The sequence below is a fragment of the Neophocaena asiaeorientalis genome, unplaced genomic scaffold (assembly GCF_003031525.2).
Source record: "Neophocaena asiaeorientalis asiaeorientalis breed wild unplaced genomic scaffold, Neophocaena_asiaeorientalis_V1.1 scaffold345, whole genome shotgun sequence".
Taxonomy (NCBI): domain Eukaryota; kingdom Metazoa; phylum Chordata; class Mammalia; order Artiodactyla; family Phocoenidae; genus Neophocaena; species Neophocaena asiaeorientalis.
The window spans coordinates 725,818-741,521 of record NW_020175181.1 but is presented as its reverse complement, the minus strand read 5'-3'; the positions used below and the strand labels follow the sequence as shown (position 1 = coordinate 741,521).

General features: G+C 40.2%; 2 protein-coding genes across 10 annotated transcripts in view; one reads left to right on the top strand and one right to left on the bottom strand.

Annotated features, from left to right (window-relative positions):
* RBKS (ribokinase) overlaps window positions 1–7,899 on the bottom strand; it is a 75,139-nt gene extending 67,240 nt beyond the window's left edge. Inside the window, exon 1 of one of the 2 annotated variants that reach the window (XM_024764556.1) lies at window positions 7,686–7,899. In XM_024764556.1, coding sequence (XP_024620324.1) covers window positions 7,686–7,783 — 98 coding nt within the window. In that variant the 5' untranslated portion in view covers window positions 7,784–7,899. The remainder of the gene's footprint in view (window positions 1–7,685) is intronic. The other variant, XM_024764555.1, reaches the window with a different exon arrangement.
* A 257-nt stretch (window positions 7,900–8,156) lies between these two features.
* BABAM2 (BRISC and BRCA1 A complex member 2) overlaps window positions 8,157–15,704 on the top strand; it is a 440,694-nt gene continuing 433,146 nt past the window's right edge. For 5 of the 8 annotated variants that reach the window (XR_003005855.1, XM_024764435.1, XM_024764441.1 and 2 more), the window contains exons 1-2: window positions 8,157–8,285; window positions 11,901–12,052. Coding sequence is in view for 7 of the 8 variants with exons in the window: in XM_024764435.1 (XP_024620203.1) it covers window positions 11,925–12,052 (128 nt within the window). In the remaining variant the exon portion in view is untranslated. Of the gene's footprint in view, window positions 8,286–8,760; window positions 8,884–11,222; window positions 11,350–11,900; window positions 12,053–15,704 lie in introns of those variants that run through there. The other 3 variants (XM_024764436.1, XM_024764437.1, XM_024764438.1) reach the window with 3 other exon arrangements.

The following is a 15,704-nucleotide window of genomic DNA, read 5'->3' as shown; positions in this document are numbered from 1 at the left end:
TCTTTTTGAATAATTATATATATATATATATATATATATATATATTTTCCTCCTTACTCCCAGCTGAGAAAAGTTCTGGAGAAAGAGTAAAAGCTTGGATAGGGAGGTGCTGAATGAGCTAATTTTGGAACTACAAGGTGCAAGAGGAGAGGGCAGGAGAAATACATATATGTATGTGTATGGGGGATTAGCGAGTGGGGACTGGACAACTATAGGATGGCATAAAGGTATGTGGGACAATCAGGATGCAGAAAGAAAGGAGCAGAAAGAATTGCTGAGACATTTATCAAAGTTCCTGATGAAAAATGTTTTAATTCATTGAAGAAGACAAGCAAAGTATGACAGTGTCAAATAACTATAAACCAAGATTTTATTTTCTATTTTGCCAGTTAATTATAGTAAATTTTAAATTTCAAAATGACTCCTGTCACCACATTGTAATTATCTCTAGGCTAGTTCTTCCTGCCATCCGCTGGTGTAGGTAAAAGAACTATAAATGGAATTAATTTTATTGTAAGCAAAATATGATCAGAAGGCTAAATCAGCACACAAAAATAATGTATTCTGGAATCAGTTATTAAAAACGTTAATTTACCTACTATGTTTGGTTTTTAGTGCTCATGCTTCTTTCACATTCCCATCATCACGAATAATCAAGAACTGATTATATTGTATTTGAGCTTCACAATACATTTGTAAGACGGGTCAGGATAGGCATTATCATCATTTCTGTCTTAGGAAGGAAGTGAGAACTCAAAAAAGTAATGGCTTATCAAAATGTACACAGCTGTTAGGCAGATGAGCCTAAATCTGAATTCTGGACTTAGGATTCCACTGCCATGGTCTTTAAATCATTCTATGCTACTTTCTTTGACAATCAACTTTCTCTCAATTTTTTTAAATGAAAACTTTAAAAATCTACTCTCTTAGCAATACTGTATTGTTAACTATAGTCACGCTGTTGTACATTACATCCCTGTCACCTATTTATTTTATAACTGGGAGTTTGTTCCTTTTGATCCCCTACCTGTTTCACTCACCCCCACCCCTACTTCTGGCAACCACCCATCTGTTCTTTGTATCTATGAGCTTAGTTTTTAAATGAAATACATTTTTTTTAAGATCCCACATATAAGTGATCTCAAACAGGATTTGTCTGACTTATTCCACTTAGCATAATGCCCTCTAGGTCTATCTAATTCTTCTTCTTTTTTTTCCCCTGGATTAGCACCTGCTTATTTTTCAAGACTTGGCTCAGGAGGCATCTTATCCAGGAACTTTCCCCTGTTCTTCCACAGAATCTGCAGGTACTTAGCACACCATACTACAATGATCTATCTTTGCGTCTGCCTTCTTTGGACTATAAATTCCTCAAGAGCAATGACCATGTTATACTAATTGCAGTATCCCTAGCACTTAGCACGCTCTCAGTATTTCAGTATTACGTACAAGTAATCAAAATACTGGAGCAACGTTCATCACAAAAGCCCACTTCACCTTGCTCTCCCTAGAATGCAGATACTAGGGTACGAAGAGCTGGCCAAGTAATGGATTGCAAAAGGGACTGCTTAGTAATACCAAACAATAGGTGCTCTTTCTTTGTCATACGTAATTTACCTTTTAACATATATTTTCTTTGAAGGGACCAAAATTAGCAAATTCCCCATGAATGATTTCATTTGAATTTAGGGAATTCAGTTGACAGAAACATGTTTAATGAAACATTAATTTAAAGATTGATTGGTAACTGATAAGCAACTTTGAAGACCAATTTAAGGGGCAGAAAGAATACTGAAGGATTCTACTATTGGGAACGCACGATACTTCTTGGACCAACATTCCTCTGGCTTTTACTTTCCTGAAAAAGTAACTGCAAAGAGATTTTTCTGTTCTAAATTTGACAAGTCAAGAAGCTTCTGGTGGAAGGCAGGTTAGAGGGTACCGTAATATGTCAAACACATGTAACCTTTTCTAGGTACAGTATAAAATTTTGGCCTTTTTTTTTTTTTTTTAAGTAATCTAGGTCCAACATTTCATCCACTTTGGATCGAAAAGCTTCTAAATTCACTTATGCCACCTTCCAATTAAAATCTTTTGAGAATTAAGCAATCATTTCCTGACTTGCCAAGGATTAAATTTAGATGCTTGGTTGAACATGAGCCTTACCTCTCCAGCCATCACTTTTAATTGGAGCATGTAAAAGGATAACACAGGGTTTTAGTTGACATCATAGTCTATTGCCATGGAAATGTAAACATGGGTTTGTATTAAGCTTGTCTCAAAACAAGTTTTAGGGGTACAGAGAGATGGAAGACAAGAGATAAATTATGTAAAATGGATCCTCTCAACGTTGGAGTGCCCTCAGAGCGCAGACCTCAGTGATCTCATCCTGTCTCATGGCTTTAAATACCATCTATACACTGATGACTCTCAAATTCATATCTCCAGCTAGATCTCTCCTCTGAACTCCAAACTCATATATCTAACTGTCTTCTTGACCCCTTCAGCTGGATGTCTAACAGGCATCTCAAATCTCACACGTCCAGCCTGAGCTCCTGATACTGCCCTCTCCCTACGCAACTTGCTCTGTCACAATCTTCTACATCTCAGCACACATCAACTTCCCCTTCCACTTGCAGAGGGCATAGAACTTGGGGTAATTCTTGACCTATCTCGTACTCCTCAGCAAATCCTGTCAGCTCTACCCTCAAAATATAATCAGAAAATGCCCACTTCTCCCCACTTGCACTGTTTTCAAGCTACCATCATTTCTTGCCTGGATTACTGTAATTAACTCTGACCTGGTCTCCCTGTTTGTGCCCTTGTGGGTCATATTATGTCACTTGTCTGCTCAAACCCTCCACTGGCCTTTCATTTCACCCAGGGTAGGACCCAATGTCCTTTAACCATCAATTGCCCTCCCCTCTCCCTTATTTTCTTCTTCAGCTACACTGGACTCCTTGTAGTTCACTGATAATAAGAGGTCTGCTCCTGCCTCAGGGCCTTTGCATATGCTCTTCTTCTGGTTCTCTGTATGGCTTGCTTCCATTCTTCCTTTAGGTCTTTACTCAAATCACCTTCTCAGTGAGGCTTGCTGTGGCCAATGATCTAAAATTACTACTTTCATCCCCCTTTCATGCTTTATCCTCCTCCTCAGCATTTATCTAACAGAGAATGTATTTTACTTATTTCTAACTGATACTGTCTCTTCCACTAGAATGTAAGCTCCATGAGGCAAGGATTTTTTGCTGTGTTTTTCATTGCTGTATCCTCTGCACCTTGGGAAGTCCAGAGGCACATGGTACAAAATCAATAAATATTTGCTGAATAATTTTTAAAATGGGTGACACATGTCATAAGAAATAAAGATTAGTGAAAGCATGATTAACCAAGGTCTATGAGCCTAACGTCTAAAAAGTTTCATCTGTTGTTAGGTTCTCATGGGAATCTGTCTTTGGAGGAACTTTGACTTAATTTTCCACAAGAACAGACTTGATTTCTCTTATCTCTGCAATGTGGATAATGATAAATACAGGTGGGTATTAAATAATGTTCATTGTTTGTCATGTTGGATGAGCTAATGATTTTTAAAAGTTATTAGTACATAGAGCTTACTATTCATAGTGGACTGAAATTAGAAATGAAAAAGGTTGCTCATTGATTGAATTAGCAGTGTCTGGCACACAGTAATGTAATATATAAAGTGAGTTGGACTTGGATGCCATCCAAGAGGGCTAAGTTACTGAAGTAGTTTTATTTCAGTAATGACGATACTATCTTTAGACCTGAACATTATAAAGTTGTTATTCCTTGAACATTATAAAGTTGTTATTCCTTGCCAGCTTACAAAGTAAACACTTAATGAATGCACAGACTATATGCCCTTAAATGAATTGTACATGAAAAGGGCAATAAATATGAGCCAGAGTTAGAGGTACAATGATATAATGGAAAGATAAAGGTTGAGGGGCTTCCCTGGTGGCACAGTGGTTGAGAGTCCGCCTGCCAATGCAGGGGACACGGGTTCGTGCCCCGGTCCGGGAAGATCCCACATGCCGTGGAGCGGCTGGGCCTGTGAGCCATGGCCGCTGAGCCTGCACATCCGGAGCCTGTGCTCCGCAAACAGGAGAGGCCACAACAGTGACAGGCCTGCATACCGAAGGACAAAAAAAAAGAATGAGAAACCTGGGTTCCCACTAACTGGCTGTATGATTTGGGGTGAGTCATTTAACCTCTCTGTAAAATGTGGAGGATGGACTGCTAGGCTTCAGTGATTCTCTAAGCTCTAAGTATTGTAAGATTTTTTGACTTTAATCACTGTGGTATGCAGAATTACGCCCCACCCCCAGACCAACCCTGCCTCAAAGATGTTCACATCCTAATCCCCAGAACTTGTGAATACGTAATGTTACATGGCAAGGGGGGAATAAAGGCTGCTAATAAGATACCTTAAAATAACGAGATTATCCTGAATTATCCAGTTGGGCGCAATGAAATCACAAGGGTTCTTAAAATGTAGAAGAGGGAGGCAGAAGAGTGAGTGTCAGAGTTATGCCATTGCTGGCTTTGAACATGGAGGAAGAGGCCATGAGCTAGAATGTGAGCAGCCTCTAGAAGCTAGAAAAGGCAAGAAAAAGATTTCCTTTGGAGCCTCCAGAAAGGAACGCAGTCCTACAACTTGATTTTAGCCCAGTGAGACTTGTGTCAGACTTCTGACTTGCAGAATTATAAGTATTAAATTTGTATTGTTTAAGCCATTAAGTTTGTGGTAATTTGTTACAGAAGCAATAGAAAAATAATACAATCATGATATGTACCATAACCAGTGAAGTTGGACCCAAGTTTATCATAGAAGCAGGCTCTTAAATAAAAATCCTATACTCAGGTATTTTGTAAAGATCTTCAGAGGCAGAAGTAATCAGAAAAGAAGTCATGAAAAGTTTGTTAGCAAAGTCGTGGGAGAGAATCTATAGGGGAATAAAAGTTTTAATAGTGACTCATGTGAAGTGTAGAAACCTGGATATCTTATAAAGGAAAGAAAATGGCAAGAGAAGAGAAATTAGAAAGGTTGTCCAGGGACTTCCCTGGTGGCGCAGTGGTTAAGAATCCGCCTGCCAATGCAGGGGACACAGGTTTGAGCCCTGGTCCGGGAAGATCCCACATGCCACGGAGCAACTAAGCCTGTGAGCCACAACTACTGAGCCTGTGCTCTAGAGCCCGCGAGCCACAACTAATGAAGCCCACATGCCTAGAGCCCGTGCTCCACAACAAGAGAAGCCACTGCAATGAGAAGCCCGCGCACCGCTACAAAGAGTAGCCCCTGCTCACCCCAACTAGAGAAAACCTGCACAGCGACAAAGACCCAATGCAGCCAAAAATAAATAAATAAAATAAATTTATTATAAAAAAAAAAAAGAAAGGTTATCCACAATGGATAACCTGGACCTCACTTTACTCATCTATAAACTGAAGAGATTTAGAGATTATAAATAATCTCTAAATTCCTCTAGCTCTGAAATAAGCTTTTAAATCCTGACAGACGCTAACATGGGCATTTGAGACCCTGCCCTCCCCAAAGTTTGAAGAGTATTCATCTTAGAAAGTACTATAATTATCGTTAATGTGTGATGGTCAAGCTTCACAGAAAGCTCTGACTTAGTTTAACAAGAAGGTGGCTCTGAATTCTAACCCTGGCATTCTTATTAAGGTAGGGTGCATGGGAAAATTATTTAGCTTTCTTTCTCTTCTATACTTCACGTATAGAATTATGGTAAAATTTTAGCTAGATGAATTTTCTAAGGAATGAATTATTTTAGATATCGGAAGGTTTATTCCTTTATGTAACTAAATTTTAAGTATATTTGATGGAACTATTTCTAAAATAAAACATGTGCCCCATTTTTATATAAAATTTAACGATAACCATATTCCCTTTTCTTGAAAACAGTCATCGCTAATAACATCAATTACTATAGGGAGCTGTCAGACAGTGATGCTCTAGACAGCAGTCAGCAAACTATGGCCTGCAGGCTGATTTTGTAAGGCATAGTTTTCACATTCTGTACCTGTTAAGAAAATAAAATAAAAAAGAATATGTGACCTAGACCAAATGTGGCCCAGAAAGCCTAAAATAATTACTATCTGGCTCTTTGAAGAAAGGTTTGCTGACTCTAGCTCTAGAGAAAGATGTGTAGGCCTCTTCACCAAATGTCCAGAACTAGATTGGACTTTATGTTCTGTCACTAAAGGAAGCACATCTATCTTGGCACAGTGTAGCTCAAATATTTGCGGAAAAAAAAAGGCTCTTGGTGTTTTGTTTTTTTTTTTTTTTTTTGGCCACACTTGCACACCTGTGGGATCTTAGTTCCCTGATCAAGGACTGAACCTGGGCCCGCATCAGTGGAAGCGAATAGTCCTAAAACACTGGACCGCCAGGGAATTCCCCCAGGCTCTTGGCATTTAAAACTCTTTTGTTGTTTGTTGATACACTCTCCTCACTTCCAAGTTTTTGGTGATTACTATACCTGCCCCTTGCAGTCTCTCCCCCTTTCTAATTTCCACCTTTCTAATCTTGGTCTGGAAATGTGATAACCTAGTTTATAAACATTTTAAGCAATGTAAGATTAAGTTGGTTATGTGAAGGCCCTAAAACTATTTTCTAAGTAAAACACAGGTGGTTTAGTGCAGGGATTTGGTGACTTATTCTGATTGTCCCAAGGCCTTTTTATTTAATATTTCCAGGTTCTCGGCTATCCTTTGGAAAAGCAAGGTTGAAGGACAGATAAAGTCTTACTGTAGTATGATCATTTTTTATTTTTATAATATAAAAATAGCATTATATCTAAAATGCCACTCACCAAAAAATTAAACTGAAGCAACCTGAATGGTAGGATTTCTTGGGATATGTTTTTTTTTCTTTATAATAAACATTGCTTTTACAATCAAAAAAGCCATTTTCATTAAAAAAAAAGATAAATTGGGAAGATCTCTTCATCCAATCTCACTGACCTAACTCAACTATTTTCATCTAGCATATTTTATTTGATCACTTTTTAAAAATCGTTGTAAATATTGTGCTTTACGGGTTTTTATTTTGACTCACACTTGGTTTGCCATAGGTAACCTATGGTTACTCTAATAGTGAAAAGTATGCGGTAAAGATGAAATGTGGGAAAGCCAACAATCAATACGGTGAAAGATGACCGCCTAAAATTCTGACCTCTGCTCCACTCATTTTATACACGTTCACACGAATAATACCCAATCTGGATAATATTATAGCTCAAAACACTTTAGTTCATTCAGTTTTCAAAACAACGCTGTGAGGCGGGCACATTCTCGGGGGTAAAATGACGTGGCCAAAGTCACTCGGCTAGCCAGAGGAGAGTTCAGCAGCCTGGTCAAGAAAACAGGAGCAGGTCTTTGGAGGCGCTACTAGTTACACTAGAGCTTTCACTAGAGCTTTCCCTACAGCCCGGCCTTTCCGTTCCCTCATCTAGCAGTTCCGTATACAAACTCAAACCGTGCCTCTTCTACCCTATCGAGGCACGCTGCGGGCTGGGGAAACCTGGAGCTCACACCACAAGTCAACATCCCCAAAGCCCCAGTGCCAAAGCAGTGAGAAGCGAGAGCGCAGTCCGCCCTTCGCTCCAGCCGCAGACTCTGCGTGAGGGCCCCGGACTAACCTGACCAGGTCGGTCATGCAGGAGCCCACCACCACCACCGCCGCCGCCGCCGCCACCTTCTCCTGCCACTGCCTCCCGGGCTTCCCAGACGCGGCCATTGCGCAAAGTCGGCGCTCTCCCACCTGGAGACTGCCCTTTAACCTTTGCCCGACACCGTAACCAGAGACCCAGCTCCCACGCTCCCTAACGACGCGGGCCTTCCGGACGCCCACGAGGGTCGCCCACCTGGATGCCCGAAATAACCCCGCCCACCTACTGCCCCCAGTTCTCCCAGGAATTGTCTCCCTGCACAGCATCTCGTTACACAGCCCTCCTAATCGTTCCACGCTCCGCGCAGCTAGCCGCGCACGAGGCAGGCGCGGAGGAAGGAACTTTCAGGCACTGCAGGGACGCCCTTCCGAGCGCCCGGCCTGCCGCGGCCGGGGACGCGCACGCCGCCCGGCTCCTGGGCCGCAGAGGGGACGGGGCGGGGCGGGACGTCCGGGGACGCGCACGCATCTGGCCCGCGGTGCGCGCGCAGGTTGGTGCGTCGGTCGGGGGCGCGCTCGGGTAACCTGTACCCCCACGTAGTCGCCGGTTACCGATCGGACTAAGTTCCAGGTACCTGGACTGGGGCTGGTGCGGGGAGGTTGGATCCCGAGTCGCACAGGTGGCGCTGAGGACCGTGGTTTAAATATGCCCAGGGCTCGCCTTCTCTTCCTATAGAGAAGGCCCCTGTTCCAAAGATGCCCTGCTCATCCCCATGACGCTCGTCCCCTCAAGAACGAGCCCCCAAGGCCAGAGGCTGCTCTCCCCACACTTAGCCCGCCCCCTGGTCCCTGAATAAGCTCAGACTCCCTCCTTCCCGCCTGATGAGGGAATCATACAATTTGGGGGAAGGAAGGGCGTCCCCTTTTAGTTGTTCCCTTTTAGAGCGGGGTGGTCATTCTTTGGGTTTGAGCCGACTTGTTTTTCTTGAATTTTGCCCCTTGGAGAAATTGCTTCCCCAGTGTAACTTCCCTCGTGCGCTGTATGACGTCGACGTGACGCAGCAGGACGCCACCCCTTTCCGTTCCATGACGTTAGCTGGGCACATATTTCCGTGTTTGTCATCCCATCTTAATTGCAAGAAACTAGGCGATGCTTTGGACGTCTTTGTATTCCCCAGACTACCCATCAGAGGACCTCAGGTGACCCTATCTTGAGGCAGCAGACCCCTGTAAAAATTGTATTTCTGCATTTTCCTTGTGTATGTTATATGTCAAAATCAGGAAGTAGAAAATGCACAACTAGCATTCAAGGGAGGCTGGCCACCGTAAAATTTTGACTATCTGGGATCTATTATTGTGCTTTGATGTGTAAAAGCTACTACTTGGGGGTGATCTCTCATCCGTGTCCCTGGCTCAAAAGCCAAAGAGCCATCATTTTTGGCTGTTTGGTGACCTCTGATTTTGGAGTCAGGTTTTTTTTTTTTTTCCCTCAGAGAAGTCACAACAGCTACGGTTGAAACATTTTAATGCTGCATGAAATCTTGCACTGTCAAAAGATAGTATTATGGCTGTTCTGGAAACAAAGACAAATTCATTCCTTCAGGTGTCATTCTAAGGTCATGAGAGTTGCTGAATTGGATGGGGTGTTGTCACCTGAAGTATAGTTTGGTTTCTGGAGCAGGTTTGTTCCCTTTAGCATTTGCCTAATGAATCACTCAGGCCAGCTTCAGCAGTAGGCCAAGAGTAGTCTAATTTTTTCTAGTTGTCAAGCAACCATTAGTTTAAATTCATGACTTTTTGTTCATTTTGCTAGATGTATGTGTTAAAAGAAACATAAATTCACTGTGATGCTTTTCTCTTTGGTGATTGAAGTTATGTTTATTTGAGAAGAAGATGAGTATAGTGGACTTTGAGAGAGATCTGAATTTGAATTCCGATCCTCTGCTTGCCAGGTTTGTGACTTTGAACAAGTTACTTAGTCTTGCCGAGTGTTAGTTTTCTTATCTGTGAAATGGGAACAGTAATGTTAATCAGAGAACAAGGTAGAATTACAGATAGAGGTGTATAATATAGTGCTTGATACTCAGTAGATTTTCAGAATGTGTTGCTTCTGTTTCCCTTTTTCATAGAAATGAGAGGTCAAATAATAATAGGTATTGTGGGGAAATACATGGAAGAATAATTTTGTAATGTAGGTAAGGTCCTTTTGCTTTTTCCAAGATGAGTATTTCTGTTTTGCATATGATCTAGATAAGCATCCTTTCAAGAACTGTGACATCAGTGGGTAGAAATAAAAGTGGAAATGTTGCAGAATAGGAAAAAAATAGACTTCAAAGTGATAATATGGTCTAGTATACTATTAAAAGACAAATTATAAAAGTTATCCGTATCATCTGTAAAATGGGAATTCTAATATATGCCTTACTGTCTAGAGTTGTGAAGGTCCACTGCACTAATGTATATGGAAGCTCTTTATAAGTGATAAAGCGTTATGAAAATATACATGATTTTGATGACTGAATACAGTGCATTAGATGTTTATTCTTATTTTGTGATGAAATATTGGAATGGTGGAGGAAGATCATCTGTTAAGTGGTCAGAAGAGGAGGTCGTTTTATATTTGCAGAAAGGATGATTTGAGTACTAAAGTATAAAGCTTTTTCTGCTTCAGAGGTACTTCTGGGTGTCATCACTATGTAGGGTCACAGTGTTACTATTTTTTGAAAGATTACTGCAGTCCTGCGCTTTATTACTACTCTGAAGTGATTAAAACAGGTACTAGTTTTCAACGTTTAGCAGGGAGCTGTAAAGCCTCATATGGCATAATATATGAAAACTAGAACGAGAACATCATTTACCTGTAATTGTAACTTGCAGGAAATTAATTTGCTTTTGATGTGGGATTATCCTTTCAGATCGAGGAAGAAAATGATCATTTAAATTGACTTATTCACCTCTGAAAGTGGAGGCTTTCATTTAGAAATCTATTAAGAGGAATTCAGGTACTCCCTCCTCCAGCCCCGTGGGTTTCCAAGTAATTTAGATATGATTTATTGGTTTTACTTTTGTATTTTCAAGTCTAAGAACTTCTTAGTGCCTTAAAGTCAAAAACTTTTAGATCCATGTTAATTTGTGCTGCTTAATATCTGGATAGGTGTGTGCTTTCATGATTTAATTGTTAAGTAGATTTTTGCCACATCTCAGATATGCTATCTTCTACCAGATTTTTTGAGGGCATAATGTCTTCTCTTCATACCTAAACATTTCTCTAGCTTTTGTCTCCTTATTCACATAGTTAGTAAAAGATGTTTATTGGGTGCTTAGTGTGTGCCAGGTACTTTTGTTAAACACTAGGGATTCAAGATAGTTTTGCAGGTGAATTCCCTAATGGCGCAGTGGTTAAGAATCCTCCTGCCAATGCAGGGGACATGGGTTCAAGCCCTGGTCCAGGAAGATCCCACATGCTGCGGAGCAACTAAGCCCGTGCACCACAACTACAGAGCCTGCACTCTAGAGCCCATGCTCCGCAATAAGCGAAACCACTGCAATGAGAATCCCCTGCACCACAACAAAGGGTAGCCCCCTCTCCCCGCCACTAGAGAAAGCCCGGACGCAGCAACCAAGACCCAACGCAGCCTAAATAAATTTATTAAAAAAAAAAAAGACAGTTCTGCAGGGGAGAGATCACTAAGCAGGTAATTATAATACACTGTGGAGGGGAAGTAATTAAGGGAGGTATAGCAGAAGTAAATAATTTCTAGTAAGTAACAATTACAAGTAGGATATGCTTCTTCTAGAATTTTACGTAGTTTTATCAATCACGTTCTTACTCTTTGTGGGGACACAGAGGGAGGGATTCCTAACCTAGTGGTGTGTGCGTTTTGTGTGATGCGGAAGAGGATTGTCAGTGAAGACTTCTTGAGGCTTCAACTAAAGTAGGACCTGCCAATTGTAAGATAGAGTGGGACAGCTTTTAAGTACAGTGAGGCAACGTAGAAATTGGCTTTGGAAAGGGGGAGGAAATTGGATTTCAGGGGTTGCTGCTGCTCCTGAAAAGTCTGCGTCCCGAGTAGGTGAGCAGTAGGGAGATAGGTTCTTCCAGGGGGTCATTTGAAGAGGCTGCTCTAAGACAGGAAATAAGGTATCATGCAAGAGACACTTCTGTGTGCTGTGCTAGTTTCCAGGAAGCTTGTTATATCTCGTTCCTTTGGATATTCTGATCATCATTCTTTCCTTCTCCTTTCAGTGGTGATTTGCAAGTCAAGTTAAAATGTCTCCGGAAGTGGCCTTGAACCGAATTTCTCCAATGCTCTCCCCATTCATATCTAGCGTGGTCCGCAATGGGAAAGTGGGACTGGATGCTACAAACTGTTTGAGGATAACTGACTTGAAATCAGGGTATGTACCAGAACCAATCCAAGCTTTAGCTAATAGCAAACCTTTCTCACCAGGCTTGTAAAAATTGAACACCGCAGAAATTCATCAAGTCATGACCTTATCACGTGTTGACTGGTTTTGTCCAGTTCTTGACATTTTATGTTTCATGTTGTTTTAGCTGTGCTGTGGGCCATCGCTTTATGATCAGAATGTTCTTTTTTTTTTTTAAAGGCATATCTCTTTGTTAACAGCGTGCCGTGCGGTTTTTAGCAAGTGTGTTTTTCATCATGGACTTGTTTTCTCGCTGTGTCTTCTGCAATTCAGTATGCACTGTAAGAGTTGGGATTTGAGATTGTGAATCTGACATTATTTGATAGTCTCTCCTAATAGGAAGATTATAATAGCTAGCCAAAAGTGAGGCATTTTTCACAACTGAGTTGAAACAGTAATATCTCAGGCCAGAAATGTTGCATTAAAGTCCCAACTTTTTCCAAGGGGGGAAAGCGGGGGGTGGGGAGTGGGATGAACTGGGAGATTGGGATTGACATATATATACTAATATGTATAAAATAGATAACTACTAAGAACCTGCTATATAGCACGGGGAACTCCACTTCTCTGTACAGTAGAAACTAACACAACATTGTAAAACAACTATACCCCAATTAAAAAAACAAACAAACCCAACTTTTTATTTTGAAATACATTTACTTAAAGAAAAGTTACAAAAATGCTACAGAAAATTAGCATCATTACATGCTGATAATTACTCTGTAAACCTTATTTGAATTTTGCCAGTTTTCCCATTAATGTCCTTTTTTGGTCCAGGATCCAATCCAGGATACAAATTGCATTTACCTGTGACAGTTCCTGTCTTTCTTTGTCTTTCATGATTTTGAAGCTTTTAAAGGTAGCACTGGTTAGTTACTTTGTAAAATGTTGCTCAGTACAGGTTTGCCTAATGTCTTCCCTATATTAGAGTGAGAAACACCTTATTTTTCCACCCAAGAATACTACAGAAGAGCTGTTGAACCATTTTCAGTGCATCAAATCAGGGAGTACATGATGTTCATAAGTCTAGTTATTGGTATATTAACTTTGACCACTTGGTTAAGATTGTGTGTACCAGGTTTCTCTACTGTAAAGTTAACTGACTTTCCCTTTGTAATTCGTAAGTGTCTTGTGGAGTGACATTTTGAGACTGTGCAGATGTTCTGGTTCTCATCATACTTTTGTCCATTAATTTCAGCATCCATTAATTGTTCTTGCCTGCAATAATTGTTACTGTGGTTCTTGTATAAGGGTGATTTTTAATGTCCCTATTCCTCCCACATTTAGTAATTTGAATTCTGTAAAGAAGCACTATTCCTTCCCACCCCCAATTATTTATTTATTCTGTTATTTATTTATGTCAGTATGAAATTTTAGGTATTTATTTTATTCTTTTGGTTATAATCCCAATACTATATTCATTTATTTTTTTGGCTCAGTTGTTCTAGTCTTTGTCACTGAGAGCCCTGTCAAGTTGGCTTTTGAGCATATCCCCATCAGTTTTTGAGCATTTTCTTACTAGAAACATTACATTCTTGATTCTTTTAGCTTTTGTTTTTTAAGCTCTTTTGTTTTTGCCTTCTGCAAATCTTGCTATTTTCAGACTAAGCTGAAGACCTTGATATAAGGTAGTAAGTTAGAGAAGACTAGGTTAGTTGGACATTTTATTGGAATGGTAGGCTGCTTTTTAAAAGATCTGGTATTACCTTCAATTTAATTAATCAGCAGGCCTGGGGTTTCCTTTTGGGGTGATGAAAATGTTCTAAAATTAGTTAGTGGTGATGGTTACACAACTCTGTATATATACCAAAAAATGACGGATTTATTCACCTATAAGGGTGAATTTTATAGTTTGTGAATTATATCTCATTAAAGTTGTCATTTAAAAAAAACACATCTGTGTACCAGGGATGTTTACTGGCTTGAATGGCTAGGACACGCAAAGAGGTCTTTTTTCTTTAGTTTGTCACAAACATTCTTTTCAGAGGTATTGAAGACATGAGAGGGGACTGATGGCCAGAGGACTGGGGACTGGTTTATGTAAGATGATATAAACATGTAAACCTGAACTTCCTACTCTTTTATTGGTATTCTGAGAGAACAGTTGGATTCATCAACATAAGGTCACTTTACTTTTTCTAGACTCCCTTTTCGGTGCTTCCCAAATCCTGAATGTTTAGTTGAGTGTTTAAATGCAAATAGTGGATCTGATGATCAATTTGAAGTGAATCCACTAAACCTGGCTGTGTCTGGACTAGCTCTGTGAAAAATATTTGAAACAGTGTTTAATGACATGTAGTATTTATGGAATTTACTTTCTTTCAATTTAAAAAAAGAATAAAAATACCTCTACCTACATTAACGAAGCTGCTACACATAAAATGATGTGAAAAGCCTTATTAATCTAGAGCATTATTGATGCCTTTTATGTAGTACTTGGCTGAAAGATTCATGAAAGTTCTTTCGAAGCTCATTAACAATTCTTTCCTCAGTCCTTCCGTCAACCAAAGTGTGAATTCCTCAAGTTTCTATAGCAAAACAATGGCAGAGTTAGAGAAGAGAATTGTTTTCTTTTGGTGTGTCACTTTTGGCATTTCCCTTTCTTTTAGATCAGCAGCACTAAGTTCTGAGAATTGGGATTAACATTGGGAATTTCTATTAACTCAAATGGCGCATGCCCTGTAGGACACAGTGTACACGGAAGGTATAAAATGAGGAGACTGATTTTTAGAGGTCATAAGAACCAGTCTTGTTACTATATATAGCTACTTGCCCTTGAAGAGATGAGGTACCAGAGTATCTATATTCTAGGTCTGACTCACAGAAGGAATAGATAGGCAAGAATCTATGCAAAGTAAGTTTTGTTTGTTTGTTTTTTAATCGCAATTCATCTTTATTTCTCTTATGGCAAGTAAATCTTTCTACCTTATGTAAGATTATGTGTGTTTCTAAACTCCGTTGCTAGGCTGTCAGTATTAAGGCCAGGATTCTTGTTTAATTAATTAATTTTTTTATACTCTTTTTTAAAAAAAATTTTATTTGTTTTTGGCTGCATTGGGTCTTCATTGCTGCATGTGGGCTTTCTCTAGTTGCGGCGATGGGGGGCTACTCTTCGTTGTGGTGCGTGGGCTTCTCATTGTGGTGGCTTCTCTTGTTGCAGAGCACAGGCTCTAGGAGTGCGGGCTTCAGTAGTTGTGGCATGCAGGCTCAGTAGTTGTGGCTCGCGGGCTCTAGAGCGCAGGCTCAGTAGTTGTGGCGCGCGGGCTTAGTTGCTTCGTGGCATGTGGTATCTTCCTTGACTAGGGAGCGAACCTGTGTCCCCTGCATTGGCAGGTGGATTCTCAACTACTGCGCCACCAGGAAAGCCCTGCCTGTCTTTTAAGTGGATTGTTTATATATATTTTTATTGATCTTAAAATATTATTTACGTATTTTGGATACTAATCTTTAGGCAGTTACATATATTACAAATATCTGCATTTAGTCTGTGGCTTATGTTCTTAATTTGGTGCTATTGATGTCCAGAAGTTTTAATTTAATGAAGTCAGATTCATCAATATTTTCCTTTTTAGATTTGTGCCTGTGTGTGTGTGTGTGTGTGTGTGTGTGTGTGTGTGTGTGT